Source organism: Narcine bancroftii, chromosome 2, assembly GCF_036971445.1.
Source record: "Narcine bancroftii isolate sNarBan1 chromosome 2, sNarBan1.hap1, whole genome shotgun sequence".
Lineage (NCBI taxonomy): Eukaryota > Metazoa > Chordata > Chondrichthyes > Torpediniformes > Narcinidae > Narcine > Narcine bancroftii.
In genome coordinates, this window is record NC_091470.1 from 277,324,148 (window position 1) to 277,343,787 (window position 19,640).

General features: G+C 46.5%; 2 protein-coding genes across 4 annotated transcripts in view; one reads left to right on the forward strand and one right to left on the reverse strand.

Moving 5' to 3' along the window:
* The window catches only part of dpy19l1l (dpy-19-like 1, like (H. sapiens)), a 110,054-nt gene extending 107,465 nt beyond the window's left edge, over positions 1-2,589 (forward strand). For both annotated transcript variants that reach the window (XM_069921029.1, XM_069921028.1), the window contains 2 exons: positions 1,159-1,284; positions 2,337-2,589. In XM_069921029.1, coding sequence (XP_069777130.1) covers positions 1,159-1,284; positions 2,337-2,505 — 295 coding nt within the window. In that variant the 3' untranslated portion in view covers positions 2,506-2,589. The remainder of the gene's footprint in view (positions 1-1,158; positions 1,285-2,336) is intronic.
* The window catches only part of bmper (BMP binding endothelial regulator), a 56,112-nt gene continuing 37,931 nt past the window's right edge, over positions 1,460-19,640 (reverse strand). For both annotated transcript variants that reach the window (XM_069921031.1, XM_069921030.1), the window contains exons 11-15: positions 14,523-14,568; positions 11,538-11,864; positions 9,080-9,416; positions 7,140-7,270; positions 1,460-3,546 (exon numbers count right to left, since the gene is read on the reverse strand). In XM_069921031.1, coding sequence (XP_069777132.1) covers positions 3,368-3,546; positions 7,140-7,270; positions 9,080-9,416; positions 11,538-11,864; positions 14,523-14,568 — 1,020 coding nt within the window. In that variant the 3' untranslated portion in view covers positions 1,460-3,367. The remainder of the gene's footprint in view (positions 3,547-7,139; positions 7,271-9,079; positions 9,417-11,537; positions 11,865-14,522; positions 14,569-19,640) is intronic.

The window sequence follows — 19,640 nt, forward strand, 5'->3', positions numbered from 1 at the left end:
CCTTGCTATCCAGTAGGTTCAGGCAATCTTTTTTAACGTAGTCTGTTTTTAAAAGTTAATATGTTTAAATGTATATTTTAAATATTAGAAGTTTCCATTTCGAAGAGTTGAACATGTCAGGAAATATTTTGAGCTTTTTGTTCAGGAATGATATTCTGGCTTTGTGGACACATGATGGGGTTGCATTTTTCAGTTGTATAGTGATCATTTGTTACTACCTTTAATTTTATTTTCATTTTTCCAGACCACTCCCTCCTTGATTTCTATTTCCCCGATTCGAAGAGTCCTGCCCTGATCATAACTCCTGAGTTCCTAACCTGCCCCAGCGTGGACCAGGTCTCTCTCTCTTCCTCTCTCCTCCACCACCACCCCCCCCCCCCCCCCCACCCACCACCAACTATAATTATGCTAGTTATCTGAGATTGATCTCAGGATCTTTGAGGATGCAAATGATCAGAAGGCAGCTTTGACACTAATCACCCCATTGAGTGTGGTATGGTTGGTGTAGTGGACAGTGCAATGCCGTTAAGCGCCAGTATTCGGGACCGGAGTTAGAATTCCGCGCTGTCTGTAAAGAGTTTATACATTCTCCCTGTGTCTGCGTGGATTTTTGCCTGGGGCTCCGGTTTCCTTCCACTCTTCAATTGGGTGGCAATTGGGCCAAAATGGTCTGTTACTTGCTGTATGTCTAAATAAATTTAAATGTAAAAAAAATTAAAATCTATTGAATGGCTCAATAATCATGCTTTCTTCACTTAATTACAAGCCTCGGCCCCCACATCATTGGGTTGGAGAATGCTTCATTCCTATTGCATCACAGAGGCCCACCTAGACAAAAGGGTTGATTTCTAAGTTACCCGTCCTCTGTCTCAGCTGGAGGTATGAATTGAGGTCTCCATCGTCATGGTACGACTGTCTCCTGCTTCCTCCCAAGTCTCCTTCTGCAGCAGGAATCACCATCTCTTCCTGTCCCCAGCTCCTCTATTACTAAGTCAAAATTTGATGAGATATGCCATGACTGTGCATTTACCTGTGTGCTATAAATCGACATCCTCCTTCTGTCCAGTCCCAACCAGGCTCTCATTACTGAAGTCTTTCTCCCCAAGACTCTTCCACCTCCCAAAACCAAAATCCACATTTCTGTTTGTTCTCAACCAGGGAAAGAACGAAACGGGTGTATGCAATGTACAGTCGGAAGTCAGCAGAGGAAGTGAAGCATGGGCTTCTCAGCCTGGGAGTGGACTATTTTATTCTTGAAGACTCCTGGTGTTGGAGAAAAACAAGGTACATGTGAGAATTTAAAGCTTTAACTCATCTCTGATCTGAATCCTGTCCTGCTTTTTCATTCATGGTAATTGTTCCAAAGGTCTCAGCCTTGTGTAACTGAGGAAGGTGCCTGATTCTATGCAATCTAACAGACTCCCTTTATGCTGCTTATTACTTCAATAAATGATATCCCTTCTGTAATGCCAAGAAAACTTTTATTTATCAATCCTCTAGATAAGCCATTTGTATTGCAGTATCCTTCAGCTCCCTCAGACCAATGTTCTGTTCCTTGGTATTGAGCTTGAATCCAGACCTGTTTCCTGCGCCTTGTTATCAAGCTCAGGTTCAAACCCGTCTCCTATGCCCTGGTATTGAGCTCGCGTTCAGACCAGTATTCTGTTCACTGGTATCGAGCTCGCACTTAGACCAGTATTCTGTGCACTGGTATGGAGCTCACATTTAGATCAGTATTCTGTGCACAGGTAAGGAGCTTGCATTTAGACCAGTATTCTGTCCACTAGTATTGAGCCTAGGTAGTGCATCTGCTTGGATCCAGGCAGTTGAACAGCGTTCTCAACATGTTATTGACTGAGGCTTTTTGATGGAAAGGTTCTGTGGAGATGTCACTTGCTGCAGGATCCCAGCCTCTGTCTAGTCCAGTAGCTACTCAATTGTCCACTCTGGATTCTGGTCATCAGTAACTACAACTCCAAACTGTTGCTGGTTTGGTATTTTCTGACAGGAATGGTGTTTAATGTCCATGGGCAAAGGTTATTCTGAAATTAAATCCCTTCATGATATATTTCTAACTTGGTGTCCTTTGGAACCCGCAGGTATTCCTCACAATAATCACAATTGTGAGCAAACCTTGTGGTCCTGTGCTGGGAAAGAAAAGTTCCTTCAAGGTCCTGCATTAGATTCTGTCCCCTCACTGAGCAGGCATTGTGGTTAATTCTAGTTGCTGATAACCTATTAGTGCCCAACTGTGAACATGGATGTCAGTTTGGAACAAGGGTTGGTGGGTGGCATTGTTCCTTCTGCCTTGCTGAAGCTGCTTCTGTTACCCACAGGCAGGGCTGCAGCTTGCCCGAAATTTGGGATGTGGAAGATGGAGAAAATGCAAAGAAAACTCCTTTGTGCTCAGTGGTTTCCAAATCGCCGGCTCCACACTTCATTCCCGTGTTTCAGAATGATGTTTATAAAATCTTAAAAGTAAAGAAAAATTTGAACTGGATGTAGTTGAACATTTTTTTGTGCTGATCTTGTGTCTTTATGGAGTTGATGCATATGTAATTATTTTCAATAAAGATTTTGTGAATAAAATTTGAGCTTTTGGTGCATGTTTTTTTTGTGGCAAATGTTGCCAGCCTTTGTGGTTTGCATCTCATCAAGTCTCTTTGGCAGACACTCCAACCTCATCTCCCCAGCACTTAGACTCAGAGGTGACTTCCAGTGTCTGACCACTGAAAGAGGGAAACAAGGGCGAGTCCTTCCCAGAAGTGGTGAAGAGAAAGACCGAACTATATACAGCAGCTCTCATTCTGGTCTGTACAAGCAACCTCAATGACTGTGGCCTTCATGTGGACAAAGATCATGTTGACTGATTGGAATCACAAAGGTTGATCTCATTTGTGCCTGAATTACCGAGGGTGCACCATGGAGAGTGGTCCTACTCCTGTGGGGCTAGTGACACTGGCTGAGCTGATATTCATGGTAGCTTCTCCATCTGTAACTGGGTAATTGCAAGAGAACCACTTCAGGCTGAGGGTAGAAATTTAAACAAGTCTTCTAACAAGGGAGAGGGTGATGCTGCAAATCCCTGCTGAAGCAATGACCTTCATTCACTCTGTTCAAGCAGCAGATTCTTCAGCACAGTTGCACAGAAACAGTGCAAGTATTGAAATGCATTGGATAGTAAAATCAATTATTTGTTTGACAGCTTTATCTTTATATTAAGGATTTAGTCTTTATATATTCAGTGAACTTTTCCACATCCTTTATCCAAACTTCTCATTCCAGAATATACAACAGGTTTCTGTCCATGTTGAAGATCAGTGGGGGTTCTGATTACCTTTGTTCAGGTTGGGCATTTCTGGGGTGGTCACCGGGGGCATAAAGCTGCCTCAATGCACCTGCCCCTGTGAAGCACCAAGTTGGCAGGGCAGTGGCAGCCTGCCACACACGGTCTTTTGCAAGGACCAATTTCATTCCAGTTCTCACAGGTCTTGGGACAGCCCGGTCCACAGGTGTTATACACTGCACCGTGCTTGCACTGCGTAGCTGGAAAGGGAAGGAGGAAAGGTTAAAAACAATACACACAAATGGTCAGGGAGTGACACATCTTTCCCTGGTTTCTGCTGGATACGTTTAGCAATGGCCTACTCCTTTAGAAATGGTTGTTTATATATGAGAAATAAAAACCCAAAGGACAATGAATGGTTTGCATTTAACGGTTCCCCTAAATCTCAGCATAGACAAGGGAAGAGAACCTGGAAGAGTAGCCATTGAGCTATAAATCTAGGCTCAGGCTCCAGCATGGCTTACAGGTGGCAGACCAGGACAGAGAACCTGTTGTGTCATAGAAATTTGGAAACTAGCTTAGTGATGGGGATTTTCACTTTTATTCTCTTTCTGCCTATTCTGGTCATATTTAAATCAGTTAGATGCCTGAATAAAAAGGTGCGAGGGGGACGAGGGATGATCACAGGTAAGAAGTGGATACAGGTGGGAGGATGGAAAAGAAAAACGCTGAAGTGAGAGAGGAAGAGGGCCAAGAAAGGAAGGGGAGCTGGAGGAAAGGAAACTTAAGGGGTAGAGAAAGAGAGATGGGAAAGGATTGAATGGAAATTGGATGTTGATGTTAATACTGTAGTCAGAGACTGTCGAGACTGACTATAAGGTGTTGTTCCTCCAATTTGTGGTTGACCTCATTACGACAGTGTATGAAGCCATGGATAGATGTTATTGTACCAATGGTTTACGGAATTAAAATGGTTGACCACTGGGAAGTCCTTGCTGTTGCAGTGGGCAGAGGGAAGGTACTCAACAAAATAATCTCATCTCTCCCATGTAGAGGAGGCCACATCAGATGCAATAAATTAATTGGAAGGAGTCAGAGGGTGGTAATGGAGAGTCATTACTAAAATTAGAGACCTGTGTGGCAGGGGTCAGTGCTGGTTCCACTGATGTTTGTCATCTGTAGTAATGATTTGAGTGAGAATGTTGGTGGGATGATAAGTAAATTATAAACACTTAGTGTTTTATATAGTCATGAGGAGCATGGTAAGATGGATGGTCATGGCTGTTCCCCAGGCAGGGAATCTAAAACTAGGGACAAGGTTTTAATGTGAAAGGAGAAGACTTAATGGGTATCTCATGACCAAGGTGTCCACACACAGGTGATGGGTGTATAGAGGGAGTGAAACACAAAGGTTTGCAGACACTGAAATAATGGAGGGTGCTGGTCTCGCAATGTCCATAGGAGGTCAAGATATATTAGTGACGTGTCGAGCCTGAACCCTTCTTCAAGAAAAAAAGCAAAGAACAGGAAGGCATCAGAATAAAGACAAGGCTGGCTAGGGGAGGAGTCCAAGCCAACAAAAGGTGTTAACTGGATACAAGAGGAGAGGTGAAAATTGATTATGGCTCTGTGAAAGGAGACAAAGGGAAAAGAGAGCTGGGAGAAAGGTGACGGGGAAGTGGGGTGGGGGGGGGTGGTTAATGGAAGCCAGACAAGTCGACGTTGATACTATCTGATTGAAGGGTGCCGAGACAGAAGATTAGGTGGCCTCAATCTGGCAGTGCACGAATCCATGGACAGACATGTCAGCAAGGGGAATGGGATGGGGAACTGAAATGGGTGGCCACTGGGAAATCCACACTTTGGGCGGACAGAGCCAGGGCACAAGTAGAGCATCTCCTGCGGTCACAAGGGGTCAATTGGTGGGGAGGGAGGAGTGGACAGAGAGTCACGGTGGGAGCAGTTCCTGTGGAAGGAGGGGAGGAGAGGGAAATATGTGGTGGTGGGATCATGTAGTAGTTGACAGAAATGGGACAGGCAGATATGTTGGACTCGGAGGCTGGTGGGGTGGGTAGGTGAGGAGCAAGGGAATCCTGTCCTTGTTGCGCATGAGGGTGCAGGGGGCCAGAGCAGATATGTGGGTAATGGAGGATATGTAGGTGAGGGCTGAGTTGATGGTGTAGTACAAGAATAAACAGTAAAAGTTTCTCTGATATATAAATAGGAAGAGGGCAGCTGAGGTAAATGTGAGAACAAGGCTGGTGATTAAAAAATCAACCAAAGAAATAGTAATCATGTTGCAGTAATATGTATACGGAGATTGCTGCAGTGTGTAGAATATGGTCCCAGTGTGCATACAGTCACTGCCTCAGTGTGCGGGCTGTGTTCCTGGTGTGTGTAGAGAGACTGCTGCAGTATGTGGCTGAGGACTGATCACTGGGACACAGCAGAAATCCCATGACCCTGCTGCTCTCATCCATACTTCCAAATAGTCAATGAAATAAACACGTTGCTTTATATATGGTGATATGTTCCTAGGAGCATTGCCTGAGTGTTCAGTGTGTGGTCAAACTCTCTTGTGGGGGGGTGGGGGTGTGTGTGGTGGTGGCCGGAAAAGCCTTAGCTAATTTTAATGCAGATGCCAGGAGTGAAAGAAGTGGAGGTCTGTGACTAGTGGTGTGCCTCAGGGATTGCTTCTGGGTCCTTGGTTGGTTTGTCATCTGAATCAATGATCTGGATGAAAATGTGCTGAATTGGATCACCAAGTTCTCAGATAACAGACACAATGTTTGGAGATGTAGACAGCAAGGAAGGCTTTCAAAAGCTTGCAGTAGGATATGGAGCAAATTAACAAATTGGGGGAAAAACGGCAGATCGAATTTAATGCAGCACGGTTAGCATAGCGGGTTAGCACAATGCAGTTACAGGGTCAGTGATTGGGACCAGTGTTCAAATCCTGCACTGTTTATAAGAAGTTTGTACATTCTCCCTATGTTTGTTTTAGTTTCCTCCCACCGTTCAAACCATACTGGGGGCTTGTAAGTCAATTGGGTGTAATTGGGCGGCAAGGGCTAGTGGGCTGAAAGGGCCTGTTGCCGTGCTGGATGCCTAAATTTAAATTTAAAATTTAGATGAAAAAAAATCTAAATGTGAGGTGTGGCACTTTGGGAGGATGAACAAGGTAAATGGTAGGGCGCTGAGGAGTGCAGCAGAATCAAGGGATCTGGGAAAAATATGTAATTCCCTGAAAACGTCAACATAGAGTTGTAAAGAGAACTTTCGGTTGATTGATCTTCAAAATCTAGGTATTGAGTACAGGTATTGGGATGCTATGGTGAGGCCGAATTTGGAGTATAGTGTGCAGTTTTGGTCAACTGAATGCAGGAGAGATGTCAGTATGATGAAAAGAATGCAGAGAAAATGTACAAGGATGTTACCAGGACTTAGGAGTTGAATTAAAGGGAAAGGTTGAATAAGTGTCAGAAACTGAGGGGAGAGATGTACAAAATTATGAGGGATAAAGAGTAAATGCAAGCACTGACGTGTGATAAGACCAGAACTGGAGGACATGGGTCAAGGGTGAAAGGTGAATTCTTTAAGGGGAACTTCTTTACTCAGAGAGTGGTGGGAATGTGGAATGAGCAGCCAACAGAGGTGGTGGATGCAGATGGAGTGGTATGGAGAGCTATGGTCCAGATGCAGGTTGATGGGATGAAGTGGATTAATAATTCAGTACAGACTAGATGGGCCAATGGACTTTTTTTCTGTGTCTGTGATCCCAAACCCTTATTCCAGTATAATGGGTAACCTCCCTTCCCAGTGGCCAGGACCAGGCAGATTTCAAATGACTCACCCAGGCACTTCACCTCTGGCTTCCAGTGAACACGCACACCTTCCCTCTGACATGCCCGTGTATAGGCTATCAAAGACTCACAGTAACAGTTCTTGTGGATGGGGCACTCACACATGTCAGTGACACAGGATCTGTGGAAACACAAGCCCAAACACAGGAAAGTAAGGAGACAACTTTCCAACATGGAAAACACTCACATCTCCCAGTCTCTACCAACACACCACTCACCTTCTGCTGGTTCCATCATCAAACTTTCCTCTCAAAGTCTGGCTGCAATGATAAATGCAGGCACCATTGTCCTCTCCAAGGATGTAAGAGGTCACTGGGAGAGTTCATGGGATCTGTTACACTCCCTGACAGTAGTGAGTTCTGGTGCCGGGTCAGAGTTTATCCCTTCATCATCAGAGCTAAAGCATTGGGTGCACCATTTCCTGCCTTACAGTGGCTTCAAAAATCCTTCAGTGCCTGTGATCTGGGTCACTGAAAAGCCAATTCTTGCTGCCTCCACCAGGGTTCTGTGCAAAGTGGGGTCACCATCAGACTTGCACGAGCTTTGCCCAGACGCTGGAGTTTCATCATCACTCCTGCTCTAATCAATCTTGCCTTCAGCTCCTCAGAGGGATCACTCCTCAGTGATCCCTGGCCCCCTGCCAGATCTGCTCAGAGGATCCAGCTGCATGTCTCTCAGTGTAAACACTGCTTTAGAGGAACAAGGTGTTTGTCCCTCAGTCTAGACACTGATTGAGAGGAGTGGTGTCCGATCTTCAGATGAGAGAGATCCTGTGTAGACTAATGGTGTCTGACCCTCAGTCTAGACACTGGTTGAGAGGAGTGGTGTCTGACCCTCAGTCTAGCCATTAGCTTAAAGGATGGTGGTGTCTGTCACACACTCTGGACACTAGTTTAAAGGAGTGAGGTGTCACCAGGGAAGAAGAATCTAAAACTCAGGGACAGGTAATGATGGAGGGAAAGATTTAAAAAGAGTCATGCAGAGGGTGGTGGATATATCTAAAGAACTGCCAGAGGAAGTGGTGAAAGTGGGTACTACTGTAGTGAGCTGTGCTCATCCACAAGCAAACCGGGTCATGGAGGTGCAGGCTCGCACTGGGCTGACATCACAATGGGAAGGGCCGAAAGGATCAAGGGAGTGGGGGTTCAACTCACTCACAGCTTCTATGTGGTTTTTTTCTTTTGTTCGCTGCACAGCTCACCGACCTCACTATTGTAATATTTAAGACCTTTCGACAAGTATGTGCATTGAAAAGTTTCAAAACGACATGGGCTAAACCCAGGCAACTGGGACAAAGTCGGGTTGGACATATAGGGTCTGAGGGCTGGGTCTGTGCTGTAAAACTCCATGACCATGAACTCAACCACAGTGGAGTCTGCCTGCAGGATAAACACAACAGGAACCTCCAGCTGATCACCCATAGGAGAGTCATGTCATGTCCAATTTGTGCATGGCCGTGGGTGAGGTCAAAGCTCAGGGGTAGAGAAGAGGTCACAGCATTGGCAGTTACATTCAGCCAGAGCTGCTGGAAGATGCTCCACCTGAACATCCTGTTGGATCCCCACCATCTCCAACTAACTCCTTGGGTTCAGGAGCCAACAGCCTAGTATACAGGAAAGGCTCTGGGAACCACTGAGAGCATTTACAATGTCCTATCTTCATCATGGAAGTCCAGTTTCTGACACATCCATCCCCCATTACTTCCTGGAACAATGTTCCCTCACCACATTCCAGTTCTGGCACCCTTAATTTCCAATCCCCCCATCCCAACCTTGGTTTCTCCTGCCCGTCTCTCCCTCTGTCAGCTATGTCAATCAACTGCCTCTGGCTGTCATGTTTCACCTTCATCTGGTTCACTAATTCCACATGGGACCCCTGACCCACGCTGGCACAAGGCCCCCCTCCCCCCACAACCGTGGGGGGCACTCACCTGTAGAATAACACATAGTCGACACGGGAATGGCAGTCCTTGAAGGGCCAGGCTTTGAGTTTGTGGCACTCACGGTGAGCCCGGAACCGTACCTTCAGACCACCACTGCAGACGTGCGGCCAGAGCCTGCGGGGGACCTGTGTGCATGCCGCCTTCCTCCCCACCTGCCAGGACTCGGCAAAAGCATTTACATCAAACTTGAAGCTGCCATCTCCACCAATCAGATCATCTCGCTTGTGCGCGTTGTAGTTCCCACACAGACCGCAGAGTTTGCCCTTCAGTGCAGGAGCTGCAGTGACCTCGACGAAACTGTCTCCGTCCCAGGAGATGTCGATACCTGAACACATAGGCACCTGTTACTGGCTGCACGCTCTCCTTGGGCTCCAATCTAGTCTCACCCCAACCCAAAACCTGTCCATGCTGTGCCGTGCTGAGGCAGAGCCCAATCCAAAACATGTCTGCTCTCCTGGAGATACGACAGGAAGAGTTCCCTCCACTATCAGCTCCACACATCAGCAGCCCATGTTACCCTGCTCCACACACACACCCTGCTCCACACACACACACACACACACACCCCTGCTCCACACACACACTCCCTGCTACACACACACACCCTGCTCCACACACAGAGACTCCCTGCTACACACACACACCCTGCTCCACACACACACACACCCCTGCTCCACACGCATACACACACCCCTGCTCCATACACACACTCCCTGCTACACACACACCCTGCTCCACACACAGAGACTCCCTGCTACACACACACACCCTGCTCCACACACACACCCTGCTCCACACACACACACACACACTGCTCCACATGCATACACACACCCCTGCTCCATACACATACACACCCCTGCTCCACACACAGAGACTCCCTGCTACACACACACACACACCCTGCTCCACATACACCACACACATCCTGTGCACATACACACCCTGTTACACACACACATTGCTCCACATACACACCCTGCTACACACACCCTGCTACACACACACCCTGCTACACACACACCCTGCTACACACACACCCTGCTACACACACACACACACCCTGCTCCACACACCCTGCTCCATATATACACACACAGTGGTCCACATACACATACACTCTCTGCAGCACACCTCTTGCTCCACATACACACCCACCCTGCTCCACACATAGCCTGTTCTGCACAATGTACATTATTCAAACTGCTCGACTGCCTGCGTTGCCCATTGGTTCCAGAAGACCTTCAGTGAGCCAGTGGTCACTGCATCTCCCTCCCCAGGACCACCCGAGTAACAATGATGAGGGGTAGACAGTTGGCTCAGGCAAAACCTGGGCCAGGAGGACCCCTGAGGTGCACATTTTCCCCTACAATGGTCCCCAAAGCTCGAGATAGTGGGGCTGATGAATTGCCAGAACTCGAGGAGCCAGAGCTTCGAATACTCAGAGCAGTAACTTCACATTCAGTATGCTCCTGCAATGCAGACTCATGCAGCCTGCAGAAAGGGTCTAGGTGTTTGTGCTACATCCTGAGCACATCACAGGACACAGGAAAACTGGAGCAGGATGAGGCCACTTGGTCCCTCAAGCCTGTAACACTGCTCTGTATGATTATGGACGATCTCAGTTGGCCTTAACCCTTTTGACAGTTCCCCAGAATCATCAATTTCAAATATTTCACCATCCCTACTTATCCACACCATCAGGGGCAGAGGTTTTGAGAGATTTACCCCCCCACCCCTTTTACAGAGGACATTCCACGTGCCTCAGCTACAAATGATCATGACCCTACTCTTACCCTGGAACTACATCCTCTGTGGACATCAGGGAGTTGAACACCTTCTTTAATGTTGTAGGTCCTGGCACAGAAAGATCAAGATCCTCACACACCACCCAGCACAATGACCCTCCCAAGACTCTCACACACCACCCAGCACATTGACCCCCTCAGTGCTGTTTCCCCCTCTCATTGCCCAGCTCACGCACGAGGCCAATTCACCTTCAATTCCTTTGCTTACCCATAGGGTCAATTAACCCAAACAGAAGAGCTTTCTCACATATTCTTTACTACAAAGGAGGTGCTCATTGGGCCCATGCAGCATTTGTTGGTTTAGAGAATCCCATCCATCTTATTCCCTCACTGATTTCCCTGTATATCACCCTCTCTTATGCACCTATCAATTACTCCTCAGATTCTCCCCCTCAGCCATACACTGGGGGAAATTTACAGCAACCAATGAACCCACATGTGTTCAGTATGGTGAGAGAACCTGCAAACTTCTTGTAGACAGTGCCGGGGGTCTGGATCAAACCCGGGTCTCTGAAGCCATGAGGTGGGGGCTCTACCTACTGAATCACAGCTATGTTCACTCTCTGCTCTGTGTCCTGCTAGACCTTGTGGAGGGACGAGGTGAAGATGCGGGAAGGGCTGTGCTAGGCAAAGCGTACCTGCCACTGTCGTTACTTTCAGCAGGTAGCCTTCTAACTGGATAGTAGAGTGGGCATCCTGGTAGGGCAGCGCAATCTTCACACCATCCTTCTTCACCGTCAGGTGCTGCAGGAGGCTGATCGTGCCAGAGCCCAGCACCACCTCAATGGACTTGGTCCAGGAGTAGGACTGTGTTCTTCGAGCATCATTCTCCACCAGCACCTGGAAACTGGCTGCACGTGAGCAGTCCTTCACCAGCACGTACTGGCATGTCCCTTGGAAGTTAAAGGCCCTGCCATCAAAGGTGTTGTAATGTGGGTCCCCAAACACTGTACAGACTCCAGGTTCTGCATGCACAAAAAATATCAGGTTAGTTCAGCCACAGAACTCAGAGCCAGCATCCGGAGGCAGGAGCACAGCCCATCAGAGCTTGGGGCTAGAGGCATTCAGAGGATGAAGATGCAGAAATATCAATGGCATTTGGCAAGGATAAGATCCAAACAGTACGTACTGACAGAATGGGACTGGGAGAACATGTGGAAGAGAACCAGTACATGTGGGGTGGCTGGATTTTCAGTAAGAGGATGGGTCAGGGAGAACAGATTGGAGACCTGCTGGATTTTCAAGAAGTGTAATGTAAGATTGAATGGGTAAATTTTGAGTCTGGGGGTTGGGCATTTGCATGGATTAAAAAGAGAATGGGCAAGTAGAAATCGGGATATCTTTCTGGAGGAGCAGGTGGGGATGAATGGATTATCCAGGTACTGGGGGCATAGTTCATCGATTTGATGACAACACTAACTGGGAGGGAGGATGTAAAATGCACACAGATGTAATATAACAGGGATGATTATGAAATTACTACTGTGGCATGAGAAATGGAAAGTCTGTTTGACCAGGAACATACCCTTCAGAGGCGCAGAATAATGGAGACAGGCCATTCAGCTCAACACACCCACATAGCTAACCTGAACCAGCCCCATTTGTCTGTGTTTACCTCTATCCCTCTATACCTTGCCTATCCATGCCTTTTCAATACTGTAGTTGTCTTTGTAGCTTGTTCTATATCCCAGCACCAACCCCTGTGTGGAAACGATGTATGTAGGATACAACTCGACTAGATCTTGGGGAGACCACACCTGGAAGGCAGTGAGCAGTCTTGGCTTCCTGACCCAGAAAAGGATTTTCTTGGGGCACAGAAAATGCAGTGAATATTGACCAGACTGCCTCCAGGGACTGTGGGACAAGGAGAGACTAGAGCTGCTGCTTTCAGATGCCTAGGGGGAAGCGCTCGGAAGCGGAGAATATACCTCCCCGAGGTGGGTTGAGTATGTGCTCCTCCAGGACGGGTTTTCCGCTTTCAGGTGGCCTCCCGACAGCCGCATTCGGGTATTTTAGGTGGCTTTACATTTGCATATTCTGGCCACCTGAAAGTGGCTTAGGGTCGAGTCGACATCCTTTCATTAGATTCTCATTGAAAGGTGCACAGTCTTGATACCGCAGAGGGACAGCATTCAACAAGTTGGATGCAGGGAGGACAGTTCCTCCATCTGTGGCAGTTTGGAAGCTGAAACAGGCAGGGGTGTGAGAGGTACAGACATGGGGAGGGAAGTGGAGTTACAGACTCGGGTGGGGTGTAGGTGTTTACAGACACCGGATGGGATGTGGGGCCTATGCCAACAAATTCCAGATTCACCATCCTCTGGCTAAAGAAATTCCTCCACATCTCTGTTCTAAGCAGACGCCCTTCAATCCTGAAGTTGTGCTCTCTTGTCCTTGAGTCTCCCAGCATGGGAAACAATCTTTCTACATCTACTCTGTCCATACCTTTCACCATTCAAAATGTTTCAATGAGATGGCCCCTCATTTTCCTAAATTCCAAAGATTCCAAAGAATCATCCTTGTGAACCTCCTCTGAACCCTCTCCAACTACAGCACATTCTTCCTTAAATGAGAAGCCTAAAACTGCTCACACACTCCAAGTGAGTTCTCATCAGTGCCTTATAAAGCCTCAACCTCACATCCCTGCTCTTATATCATGAATGTCTACATTGCATTTGGTTTCCATAATCTAGATTATTTATATACATGATAAAAAGAGGCCCTAACACCGACTGCTGTGGAACACCACTAGCAACTGACAACCAACCAGAATATGATCCCTGTATTCCGACTCTACTTCCTGCCAATCAGCCAATGCTCTACCCATGCTAGTCTGTTCCCTGTTATACCATTGGTTGTTATCTTTTTAAATAGCCTATGTACGGCACCTTATCAAAGGCCTTTTGAAAATCCAATTACACAATCCACTGCATCTCCTTCATCCAGCCTGCTTCTCACTTCAAAGATACAAATGCAAGATCTTTCCTTAAGGAAACCATGCCAAGAACGCCATAACCTCATCCTTGACAATTGTCTATGATATCTTCCTAATCAGCGATGTCAGGCAAACTGGTCTATAATTTCCTTATATTTCCACTCTTTTCCTTTTACGTTGACTTAACATTAACATTTACTTTAACATTTTTGCATTTGAATATTTCCTCTATTTTGGTGCGTATATACGATGAGCCTACCACAGAAAGCACATTCATTGCTGCTCTGCCGTCTTCCCCATTAGTGACCCCTTCTGATCTACTTTAGCCAATTCCTCCGTCATGCCATTGAAATTCCCTTTACTCCAATGAAATACCAAGTGTACGTTGTATAGGGGGAAAGTGTACATGGTGTGTGGGGTGAAGTGTAAGCAGTGCGTGGGGGTGAAGAGTAGGCGGTGCGTGGAGGTGAAGTGTATGCAGTGCGTGGGGGTGAAGTGTATGCGGTGCGTGGGGGTGAAGAGTAGGCGGTGCGTGGAGGTGAAGTGTATGCGGTGCGTGGGGGTGGTGTACACGGTGTGTGGGATGAAGTGTACGTGGTGTGTGCGGTGAAGTGCATGCGGTGTGTGAGGTTGGAGTGTACGCGGTGCGTGGGGGTGAAGTGTATGTTTTGCGGGAAGTTGTACTCACTGTCGGTACAGATTGCACAGCAGCCGTTCCTGTTGATGATCTTCCCCTGCAGATTAAAGGCAAGGTCAGTGTAAGCATGGAAGGAAGACAAGGACTTCAACCCAAAATATTAACTGTTTGAACTGTTTCTCTCTCCACAGATGAAATTTCCGGCATGGTCTATACTGCTATCAGCCTCTGCCTGTGGTGGTTTCTCACAGTACCCTCCCTTCCTGGCACTCTGTGTGTCCCCATCAGTTGCCCATGGGGTAGGTGGGTTTGACCAGAATTGATGCAGTCAGTTGGCTAAAACTGGGGGAGAGCAGTCCTTGGGAATGGTGTGGATGGCAAATACTCATGTCGACTACAAACACCAGCAGGAGGTGGATGGGCTGAAGGACTGGTTCTGTGTTGTCTGCATATTACAGCGGACACAAGTGCTGAAGTAAATAATTCTGCAACTGGCTCCTCATCACCTTCCCACAGGCTCTCATCTTGCAGCTGCTAAACAACAATCCCTCATTTCCAGTTGTAGTACAGAACACACAGCAATGGTCGCAGGATGAACAAATTGTACTTGACATGATGGACATTGCTGGCGACGTGACACTGAACAGACAATCCAGAGCACCTGACGCAGGTACATAGTACTCTACATCGCTGGAGACATGACAATGAACAGACGGTGCAGGGCATGTGATGCAAATACAGCGCAGGACATGTCTCACAGATGCACAGTACCAAGCAGCGCAGAACACATGACACTGAACAGATAGTACTGGACATGACAGATGCACAGTACTGGACAGCGCAGGGCATGTGACATAGATACACATTACTGCTCAGTGCAGGACACCTGACACTGAACAGACAGTACAAACTACATGTTGCAGAAACATATAGTATTAGGGCAGCACAGGACACGTCTCACAGATACACAATAGAAGGCAGTACAATATATGTCATGCAGATACACAGTACTGGGAGATCGCTTTGGTGAGGACCTTTGCTCTGTCCTCATCAATGATAGGGATCTCCCATCCTGACATGTCTGTCCGTGGCCTCATTTACTGTCAAACCAAGACCACTTGTAAATTTGAGGAACAGCACTTAATTTTCCATCTGGGCATTCTCCAATCAGATGGCATTAACATAGACCTCTCTGGTTTCTACTAGCCTACTCCCCATTCTCCCTCCCTCCCCTTTCCCTTTATCTTCTTTCCTCCAGCTCTCAATCCCTTCCTACTTCATTCACAGAGCCATCCCTCCTCCCCTGCTTGCTGGTGTGCCCTCCCTCCCTTATTCTTTACCTCCTGCCTGTGGGACCGTGCTGCTCCCCCTGCCATTCCGTTCCTGCACCTGCTTACATTTTTTCATACCTTGATGAAGGGCTCGAAACATTGGTTATGTATCTTTATCTTTGCTACATAGAGTACACTGTTTGATCTGCTGAGTTTCTCCAGCATTGTGTTTTTACTTCCACCATGGGTGTCTGGAGAACTTCATGTTTTACACAGTACTGGATTACTGCCAGACAAGTGACACAGATACACAGTACTGGGCAGCACCCGGCAGGTGACGCAGATATATAAATCTGAACAGTGCAGGACATGGGACACTGAACAGACAATACTGGACAGTGTATGATATGTGGCACAAATACATAGTACTGGGCAACACAAGATAAGTATCACAGATACACAGTACTAGCCTGCGCAGGACAGGTGACATAGATACACAGCACTGGAGAGTGCAGAACAATTGATACAGTACTAGAGAACACAGGACACACGACACAGATACACAGTACTGGACAGAGCAGGACAGGTGACACTGATACACAGTGCTGGGCTGAACAGGACAGATTATGCAAATACACAGTACTGAAGAATGTAGGACAGGTGACATGGATACTGCACAACTCAGAGCAGAGCATACAGAAACACAGTATGCGACAGTGCAGGACATGAGATAGAATCAGAATCGGGTTTATTGTTATGAGCATATGCCACTAAATGTGTTGTTTTGTGGCAGCAGTATTGCGTAGAATAAGATGCAAAATTACAATAAATTACAATTCTCTACATACAAGATTTAAAAAAAGAAATAAGTAGTGTAAAAAAAGAGAAAAAGTGAGGTAATGTCTGTGGTTCATTGTTTGTTCAGATATTTGATGGAGGAGGGAAAGAAGCTGTTTTTGTACCATTGGATGTTCATTGTCAGGCTCCTGTACCTCTTTCCTGTGAGAAGAGGGCATGGCCTGGGTGGTGACGGTCCTCGATGACAGAGGATGCTTTCACCCTCTTGAAAGATGTTCTGACGTTGGCCTCTGAAACAGATATCACAGGGTTGCCATCTTCTGCAGGGATTCTCATTGGTACAGTTGAATTTACCTTTTCAAAGCAAGCATAAAAGGTGTTCAGCTCATGGGAAGTGACGTATCATAGCCATTTATGATGTTAGGTTTTGCCTTGTAGAATGTAATGGCCTGCAAGTCCTGTTTCTGTCTTCACTTGGAATTGCTTCTTTGCTTTAAGATAGCCTTCCATAGGTCGTACTTGGTCTTCCTATGGAGGTCTGGAACACCATTGATTTGGCCCTCAGCAGGCTGCAAATCTTTTAGTTCAACTGTGGTTTTTGGTTAGGGTACTCATGGTATGTAGGCACGGGCACACACTCATCCACACAGGACTTGATGAAGTCGGTGACAACAGGTACAGAATACTAGTCAGCATAGGGCAGGTGATAAAGATACACAGTACTGAATAGTGCAGGACACATTACAGATACAGAATAGTGGACAGCGCAGGACACATGACACAGGACTGGATAGTGCAGCACAGAGCCCTCACCAGCTTAATGATGGAAAGGGATAGGTCAGGTCCGAGGTTGAAGGTCTTCGAGTGGGGGAAGGCCAGATTTGGAGAAATGAGAAGGGATTTTCAGAGAGTTGAGTGGGCTGATCTTTTTGCCGGAAAGGATGTAGAGAAAATTTGGGGGGCATTTTGGGGTGAGATTTTGAGAGTACAGGATCTTTATGTTCCAATCAGGCCAAAAGGGAAGACCAAAGGTTCAAGGGAGCCGTGGTTTTCAGGAGAAATTAAGAAGTTGGTTTGGGACAAGAGGGAGGCCTATGCTAAATATAAAAAAACAGGAGACTGAGGAGATGTATGATCATTACTTAGATTGCAGGAAGAACCTTGAGGGAAATTAGAAAGGCAAAAAGAAGGTATGAGGAGACCATAGCTGATAAGGCGAAGGTGAATCCTAAAGGTTTTTACAGATATGTGAACAGTAAAAGAAGGGTTAAGGATAGAGTAGGTCCACTGGATTATGGGACCAGTAAGGACTATGTAAAGAACCATATGAGATGGGAGAGATATTGAACAATTTTTTCCTCATCTGTATTCACGAGGGAAAGGGACATTGGGCTATACGAGATAAGAGAGGATAGGGATTAGTAAAGCAAGGGTTTTGGAGCTTTTAGGGTCACTAAAGGTGGATAAGTCTCCTGGTCCTAATGGGATTTTTGTGGGGGCACTGACAGTGATTTTTCAAAGATCACTGGAGGAGGGTGTGGTACCGTGGGATTGGAGGGTTGCAAAAGTAGTTCCGTTGTTTAAAAAAAGGCATTATGTGTAGGCCAAGTAATTATCGGCCAGTAAGTTTGACTTCAGTGGTGGGGAAGGTTATGGACGGTATTCTTCGAGATAGATTATACACATATCTGGATAGGCAGGGATTGATTAGGGACACCCAGCATGAGTTTGTAAAGGGAAAGTCATGTTTTCATGAACCTTGCTGAGTTTTTTGAGGAGGTGACAAAAAAAGGGGATGAAGGAAGGGCGGTTGATGTAATCTATTTGGATTTTAGTAAGGCTTTTGATAAGGTTCCACATGAATGGTTAATAAGGAAGGTTCAGTCACTAGAGATTAGTAGAGAGATTGTGACATGGGTTCAGAGATGGCTGGAAGATAGACAGCTGAGAGTCATGGTGGACAACTGTCTGTCAGGTTGGAAGCCTGTGACAAGCGGGGTGCCTCAGGCATCGGTGCTGGGTCCCTTGTTTATAATTTATATTAATGATTTAGAAGAGGGTGTGGTTAACTGGGTAAGCAAATTTGCCGATGATACAAAAATAGGGGCAGTGGTGGATAGTGAGGAAGTTTTTCTTGGATTACAGAAGGATTTGGTTTGTTTGGAAAAGTGGGCTGAAAGATGGCAGATGTAGACAAATGCGAGGTGCTGCATTTCAGTAAAAATAACCAGAATAAGACATATGCTGTTAAGAGGAGGGCATTGAGGCATGCAGAGGAACAGAGGGACATGGTACAGAATTCATTGAAGGTGGATTCCCATGTAGACAGGGTGGTTAAGAAGGCATATGGTATGGTGGCCTTTATAAGTCATAGTATAGAGTATAGGAACTGGGAAGTGATGCTGCGGCTGTTTAAAGGCATTGGTGAGGCCAGGTTTGGAGTACTGTGCTCAGTTCTGGTCTCCAAATTATAGAAAGGATATAGATAAGGTGGAGAAGGTCCAGAGAAGACTTATAAGGATGTTGCCTGGCTTACAGCATCTGGATTATAGGGAGAGATTAAGGAGACTGGGACTTTATTCATTGGAACGTAGACGGCTGAGAAGGGACTTGATAGAGGTATTTAAAATTATGAAAGAAATAGATATAGACATAAACAGATGCTTTCCCCTGAGGGCAGGGGGAGTTCAAACAAGAGGGCATGAGTTAAGGGTAAGGAGGCAAAACTTTAGGAGAAATATTAGAGGATGCTTCTTCACTCAGCGAGTGGTGGCAGAATGGAATGATCTTCCAAAAGAGATAGTTGCAGCAGGGTCCCTTCTGTCATTCAAGAGAAAGGTTGGAAGTATACATGGAGGTGAGGGTGTTGGAGGGTTATGGGCAGAGAGTGGAGTTGTTCAAGTGAACTGGTGCAGACTCGAAGGGCCGACATGGCCTGTTTTTGTGCTGTCTATGGTTATATAAACGCCCTGGATGAACAGCGAAATCTGGAACCTGCTGAGAGACAGATCATAGGCATTTAAGTCCAGAACACTACACAAGGAACACTACACTACAGGTAGAACCTGTAGAAAGCCATTTCCTGGGTGAAGTGGAGTTT